Here is a 7627-nt window from a genome sequence, read left to right on the forward strand (position 1 = left end):
GGGGAGATCATACAGTCAGTTGCTGCCTAGTGTTTGGAAATTGTGTAAATCATTTTCTGTGTGTGTGTGTGTGTGTGTGTGTGTGTGTGTGTGTGTTTTAAATGTGTTACACATTGTCTTCTTGTTTTGGTTTAGAGGGTCATATGTTGTTGTGTCTGTGTCCCTGTAGGAGCCCGTGGTTTAACGGCTGGGGGTTCAACCTGCCTAGGGGCCAGTCTCTGCTGGATAAATGGAACCAAGTCCCAGAGGGCATTGACATCCTCATGACCCACTGCCCTCCCCTCGGTGAGTCCAATTAACCAATCACATTCACAACCCGTCATCACCATGCCTAATGGGGCTGCCCTCATTATTTAAATCCATCCGAATATATTACGGAGCAGGTTAGGTTGCGTTCGTGTGCGTGTATGCGTGTGTGTGTGTGTGTACACTGCATCAGCTTTGCATAATCATCTTAGCCCTCCTCCCCTGCAGAATTCTAATGTTTCCAACCAGTCTGGTTCTATATTTGACAGTGGAACTTTGTTTACTCCCTCAGTAGAACATGAAATTGTTTTCCTTAGTTGTTGAGCTTCAGTTGTTTTCCTTAGTTGTTGAGCTTCAGTTGTTTTCCTTAGTTGTTGAACTTCAGTTGTTTTCCTTAGCTGTTTAGCTTCAGTTGTTGTCCTTAGTTGTTGAGCTTCAGTTGTTTTCCTTAGTTGTTGAGCTTCAGTTGTTTTCCTTAGTTGTTTAGCTTCAGTTGTTTTCCTTAGCTGTTTAGCTTCAGTTGTTTTCCTTAGTTGTTGAACTTCAGTTGTTTTCCTTAGTTGTTGAGCTTCAGTTGTTTTCCTTAGTTGTTGAGCTTCAGTTGTTTTCCTTAGTTGTTGAGCTTCAGTTGTTTTCCTTAGTTGTTGAGCTTCAGTTGTTTTCCTTAGTTGTTGAGCTTCAGTTGTTTTCCTTAGTTGTTGAGCTTCAGTTGTTTTCCTTAGTTGTTGAACTTCAGTTGTTTTCCTTAGCTGTTTAGCTTCAGTTGTTGTCCTTAGTTGTTGAGCTTCAGTTGTTTTCCTTAGTTGTTGAGCTTCAGTTGTTTTCCTTAGCTGTTTAGCTTCAGTTGTTTTCCTTAGTTGTTGAGCTTCAGTTGTTTTCCTTAGCTGTTTAGCTTCAGTTGTTTTCCTTAGTTGTTGAGCTTCAGTTGTTTTCCTTAGTTGTTGAGCTTCAGTTGTTTTCCTTAGTTGTTGAACTTCAGTTGTTTTCCTTAGTTGTTGAGCTTCAGTTGTTTTCCTTAGTTGTTGAACTTCAGTTGTTTTCCTTAGTTGTTGAGCTTCAGTTGTTTTCCTTAGTTGTTGAACTTCAGTTGTTTTCCTTAGTTGTTGAACTTCAGTTGTTTTCCTTAGTTGTTGAGCTTCAGTTGTTTTCCTTAGTTGTTGAGCTTCAGTTGTTTTCCTTAGTTGTTGAGCTTCAGTTGTTTTCCTTAGTTGTTGAACTTCAGTTGTTTTCCTTAGTTGTTGAGCTTCAGTTGTTTTCCTTAGTTGTTGAGCTTCAGTTGTTGAGCTTCAGTTGTTGAGCTTCAGTTGTTGAGCTACAGTTGTTGGGCTACAGTTGTTGAGCTTCAGTTGTTGAGCTACAGTTGTTGAGCTACAGTTGTTGAGCTACAGTTGTTCTTGTCCCTCTTTCTATTCTGTGTCTGGCATTATTGACAGATTTCCTTCCTCTCCTGCTACTACTACTGCTACGGGTGCTGTTTGATTGCTTGGAAACTCGATTTCCCACCAGTGTGACAGACACTGGAAACGATTGGCTGGGGTTGGAGTATGGAGAAAGGGAGAGAGGGGGAGGGGCTGGGGCCGGAGTATGGAGAAAGGGAGAGAGGGGGAGGGGCTGGGGATAAGACTTTACCTACGGAAAATAGAAAAGGTGCATAGCTTTACCTAGTAACTATTGTGCTAGGTTATTGTTGCTGTCTTATCTAGGTTTGTTGTCTTTCTTGCATGTTCCTCAGGGTTCAGAGACTGGGTTCCTAAGGAGCTGCAGAGGGTGGGCTGTGTGGAGCTGCTCAACACGGTCCAGAGGAGGGTCCGGCCCAAACTACACGCCTTCGGAGGAATACATGAAGGTCAGTCAGGATGCCTCCCATAGACACACACCCCCCACCACAACCCAGAGTAGAAGAAGCACTTAGAGTAGGGATGGATTAGAGAGAAAGAGAGATGGGTTGTTATGGGTTTCTGTTCAGTACCTTCTCCTGCTTAGACAGGGATGGGGGAGGTGGTGTTGGAGACATTATGGGGTAGACAGGGTGGGGTGGTGGTGTTGGAGACATTATGGGGTCGACAGGGTGGGGTGGTGGTGTTGGAGGCATTATGGGGGTAGACAGGGTTGGGGTGGTGGTGTTGGAGACATTATGGGGTCAACAGGGTGGGGAGGTGGTGTTGTAGACATTATGGGGTAAACAGGGTGGGGAGGTGGTGTTGTAGACATTATGGGGGTAGACAGGGTGGGGTGGTGGTGTTGGAGACATTATGGGGTAGACAGGGTGGGGAGGTGGTGTTGGAGACATTATGGGGTCGACAGGGTGGGGAGGTGGTGCTGGAGACATTATGGGGGTAGAAAGGGTGGGGTGGTGGTGTTGGAGACATTATGGGGTCGACAGGGTGGGGATTTGGTGTTGTAGACATTATGGGGTTGACAGGGTGGGGTGGTGGTGTTGGAGACATTATGGGGGTAGACAGAGACGATGGAGACCTCCCTACCTCCCTCCCTCCCTCAGTCCCTCCCTACCTCCATCCCTCAGTCCCTCCCTCCCTCAGTCCCTCAGTCCCTACCTCCCTCCCTCAGTCCATACCTTCCTCCCTTAGTCCCTCCATACCTCCCTCCCTCAGTCCCTCCCTCCCTAACTCCCTTCCTCAGCTCCTCCTTCCCTACCTCCCCCCTTCAGTCCCTCCCTCCCTACCTCCCTCCTTCAGTCCCTCCCTCCCTACCTCCCTCCTTCAGTCCCTTCCTCCCTCCCTACCTCTCTCCCTCAGTCCCTCCCTACCTCCATCCCTTAGTCCCTCCCTCCCTACCTCCCTCCCTCATTCCATCCTTTATGTTTTTAATTAAAGGTGTAGAAATGAATAGACTCAGTTCAGAGGAGAGACAATTAAAGAAGTCTCTCAGAAAGAAACGCACCCTGTGGGGTTTTGATGAATCGATTTGACAATACGTTTTCTCACTTCATGGCCAATGTTGATGATGCATTGGACTTCCCCGTGGCGTGTGCTGATGATGCGTTCTTCCCCCACAGGGTATGGCATCATGACTGACGGCTGCACCACGTTCATCAACTCGTCCACGTGCACGATCAGCTTCCAGCCCACCAACCCCCCAATCGTGTTCGACCTGCCCAACCCCTCCAGCTCCTGAGAATGACCTGTGAAAGAGGGGGGGGGGGAGTGGTTGGCCAGAATAACCTTTTTTTTCTAACAAATAATGTCAAAATAATTATATTAAGTGTTTCTCTCAAATATTGTTATTTTGTAAGCTGTAAAGTGAAAGAGTGTGGGGGGTGTAGGGTTAGATGGGGGTGGGGGGGTGTAGGGTTATAGGGGGGGGGGGTGTAGGGTTATAGGGTGCTGAGTGGTTATAGGGGGGGGGGGGTGTAGGGTTAGATGGGGGGTGGGGGGGTGTAGGGTTATAGGGGGGGGGTGTAGGGTTATAGGGTGCTGAGTGGTTATAGGGGGGGGTGTAGGGTTATAGGGGGGGGTGTAGGGTTATAGGGTGCTGAGTGGTAATAGGAGGTGTAGGGTTATAGGGTGCTGAGTGGTTATAGGGGGGGGTGTAGAGTTATAGGGTGCTGAGTGGTTATAGGGTGCTGAGTGGTTATAGGGTGCTGAGTGGTTATACAATCTTGCTATGGAAGAAAAAGCAGTCGGATCTGTAAGATAAATGATGCTTTGTGAATTTGTACAATTTCCTTCGTTTTTGGGGTTTGTGTTTGCTGGAAACGTCGGTATTGGATGCCATTGTTGATTTTGTACGTTCTTGTTTTTTGTGTTTGGTTTCATTTTGTTTCCTGGACAACTCTGCTTTCTGATTGGCTGACAGGGACGATGCCTTAAACTAGCTTTAATGTTGTCAGCTAGAGCCCCACTCTCTGCAAGCTCAGAGAAAGACCTTATTTATTATTAACTTGTGTCTATCAACCCAGTCAAACTACACCACACAGAGCAGGGAAAGAAATCTATCAAATTATACGCTTGAGATAATCTAACATCTACCGTCTGCAATTCTGATACATCTGGAGGAGAGCTAGTATATATATATATATATATATATATATATATATATATATATATATATATATATATATATATATACACACACAGTGGGGAGAACAAGTATTTGATACACTGCTGATTTTGCAGGTTTTCCCACTTACAAAGCATGTAGAGGTCTGTAATTTTTTTATCATAAGTACACTTCAACGGTGAGAGACGGAATTTAAAACAAAAATCCAGAAAATCACGTTGTATGATTTTTAAGTAATTAGTTTGCATTTTATTGCATGACATAAGTACTTGATCACCTACCAACCAGTAAGAATTCCGGCTCTCACAGACCTGTTAGTTTTTCTTTAAGAAGCCCTCCTGTTCTCCACTCATTACCTGTGTTAACTGCACCTGTTTGAACTCGTTACCTGTATAAAAGACACCTGTTCACACACTCAATCAAACAGACTCCAACCGCTCCACAATGGCCAAGACCAGAGAGCTGTGTAAGGACATCAGGGATAAAATTGTAGACCTGCACAAGGCTGGGATGGGCTACAGGACAATAGGCAAGCAGCTTGGTGAGAAGGCAACAACTGTTGGCGCAATTATTAGAAAATGGAAGAAGTTCAAGATGACGGTCAATCACCCTCGGTCTGGGGCTCCATGCAAGATCTCACCTCGTGAGGCATCAATGATCATGAGGAAGGTGAGGGATCAGCCCAGAACTACACAGCAGGACCTGGTCAATGACCTGAAGAGAGCTGGGACCACAGTCTCAAAGAAAACCATTGCGAGATCTTGGCCAACAACCTCCTTCCCTCAGTAAGAGAATTGAAGATGTGTCGTGGCTGGGTCTTCCAGCATAACAACGACCCGAAACACACAGCCAGGGCAACTAATGAGTGGCTCCGTAAGAAGCATCTCAAGGTCCTGGAGTGGCCTAGCCAGTCTCCAGACCTGAACCCAATAGAAATATTTGGAGGGAGCTGAAAGTCCGTATTGCCCAGTGACAGCCCCGAAACCTAAAGGATCTGGAGAAGGTCTGCATGGAGGAGTGGGCCAAAATCCCTGCTGCAATGTGTACAAACCTGGTCAAGAACTTCAGGAAACGGATGATATCTGTAATTGCAAACAAAGGTTTCTGTACCAAATATTAAGTTCTGCTTTTCTGATGTATCAAATACTTATGTAATGCAATAAAATGCGAATTAATACAATGTGATTTTCTGGATTTTTGTTTTAGATTCCTTCTCTCACAGTTGAAGTGTACCTATGATAAAAATTACAGACCTCTACATGCTTTGTAAGTAGGAAAACCTGCTAAATCGGCAGTGTATCAAATACTTGTTCTCCCCACTGTGTATACTGTATTCATGTTGTAAAAGAGCTGTACTAAAAGTTGTTGGTTGAAAACATCCTGGTGGGATTTTCTTTCTTGTGTCTTCGCCTGTATTTGATTTAGCTTGTTTCTTTGCCACTCCCATCAAATGTTCTTGAAACGTTTCTTTAATGTTCATGTCTTACTCCCACTGTTAGGGTCGAGCAGGGGGCTCCAACTCCTCCGGTCTCTGAGTGCTTCTGGGGGTGGAAGCTTGTGTTCCAGTCCAGCAGGAACACACATCTAACTATATCATGTAGTTGTTTATTTGATGGAGGTTTGTTAGTGCTGGGCTGGAACAAAAGCCTGCCCAGGACCTCAGTTGGAGGCCCCTAAGGTAGAAGTTCATGGATGAGAGAGAAAATGTTTTGAGTTTAAGACTCAATTCACTATCCGACAGGCGGTGGTTGGTTTTCTTTTACGACACACCTGCCTAAAAAAGGTTTAGTTGTCCTCTCGATTGTAAATCTGATAGTATTTCTGTTTTTATAGCTTTCTTTCTTATTTTGCACTGTGTGTAAATGCAATCTTGCTAGCACAAAAAAATGTTGCCAAAAGCGGTCTCAACTTTGCAACTGTAAATGCTCCTTTACACCCTGTTTCTCTAGCAATTCTCTCTTCTGTTTCTCTGGCTGTTAGTTTCCTCCTTGTTGGTCTGCTCTCTTTCTTTCAGTTCCTTGTGATATATTTAGCTGCTTTTATATGCAAATAAAATTGCAAGATTTTTACTTAAGAAGCATTGTCTTGTTGTTGATCAATCATACAGTACCCCATCACGACTGTCATTATCCCTAATTTGAAATCATAAAAAACGTACACTGTATAATCACGCTAGTATGAATAGCTTTAAATTGGTTTGAGGTAATTACTGGACGTCTGCTCTACTGAATATTCTCCTGCCTTTTGAAGTGATTCGTGGTTTTAAATGAAGCTCAGTGTTTATCTGTCATTGTAGTATCATTTTGTATCTGGAAGTTAATTATGAATTGGTTATTTTCTCAATGGAGACACTGGAATCAGATGTTTGAAATGATAGAGGTTTACTTGGGTGAATCTATGCCCCTCCCAGGGTACTTTTAGATAGGACTAACATTGGCTATATAAATATCCATCCCCTTTGGATGTACAGAGAAATGTTGATTGTCAATATAAAAACACTATCAATGAAACCCAGAATTGTCACAGGAAATACCATCATTCTCACAACCCCCAGTTTAGTTGCCAATAGAATCTGCAGTATATTATATGACACTTGTGCTTACTGTCAGACGTCCTGTGACAGTCCTGTGGGGGTGTTGTCTTTATGTTTACCATGCCTGCTCTTAAGGACATCCACCATGGTTCAGCCAAGCCGCTCAGGGCTTTGTGTGGGCGAGTCATGCCCTAATCCTATTTCTCACATGAAACCAAGCAGTCCGTCTTTATAGTGTTATGCGCCGTTACATAAAGTCATGCAGGGTTTCATAGGGCTAATGGTTGTGGTTTATTTGGGTGTAGAGTTATGTATATCTGCTAGAGCTTGATCTTCTAATCCTGTTTGGATCAGTTGGTGTGTTGAGGAGTGCCAGGTTATACATCAATACCCTGATCAGGTGACGGGATGGGGAGTTATACATCAATACCCTGATCAGGTGAAGGGATGGGGAGTTATACATCAATAGCCTGATCAGGTGAAGGGATGGGGTGTTATACATCAATAGCCTGATCAGGTGATGGGATGGGGAGTTATACATCAATACCCTGATCAGGTGAAGTGATGGGGAGTTATACATCAATAGCCTGATCAGGTGAAGGGATGGGGAGTTATACATCAATAGCCTGATCAGGTGAAGGGATGGGGAGTTATACATAAATAGCCTGATCAGGTGAAGGGATGGGGTGTTATACATCAATAGCCTGATCAGGTGAAGGAATTTCTCAAACTAGACACACTAATGTACTTGTCCTCTTGCTCAGTTGTGCACCGGGGCCTCCCACTCATCTTTCTATTTTGGTTAGGGCCAGTTTGAACTGTTCTGTG

At 44.4% G+C, this 7627-nt stretch overlaps 1 protein-coding gene across 1 annotated transcript in view; it reads left to right on the forward strand.

Annotated features, from left to right (window-relative positions):
• LOC110525033 (metallophosphoesterase MPPED2) overlaps positions 1-3684 on the forward strand; it is a 134496-nt gene extending 130812 nt beyond the window's left edge. Inside the window, exons 5-7 of the mRNA XM_090222925.1 lie at positions 170-285; positions 1979-2092; positions 3263-3684. Coding sequence (XP_090079051.1) covers positions 170-285; positions 1979-2092; positions 3263-3381 — 349 coding nt within the window. The 3' untranslated portion in view covers positions 3382-3684. The remainder of the gene's footprint in view (positions 1-169; positions 286-1978; positions 2093-3262) is intronic.
• The last annotated feature ends 3943 nt before the right edge of the window (positions 3685-7627 follow it).

The sequence above is a fragment of the Oncorhynchus mykiss genome, chromosome 26 (genome assembly GCF_057628025.1).
Source record: "Oncorhynchus mykiss isolate SJ-2025 chromosome 26, ASM5762802v1, whole genome shotgun sequence".
Lineage (NCBI taxonomy): Eukaryota > Metazoa > Chordata > Actinopteri > Salmoniformes > Salmonidae > Oncorhynchus > Oncorhynchus mykiss.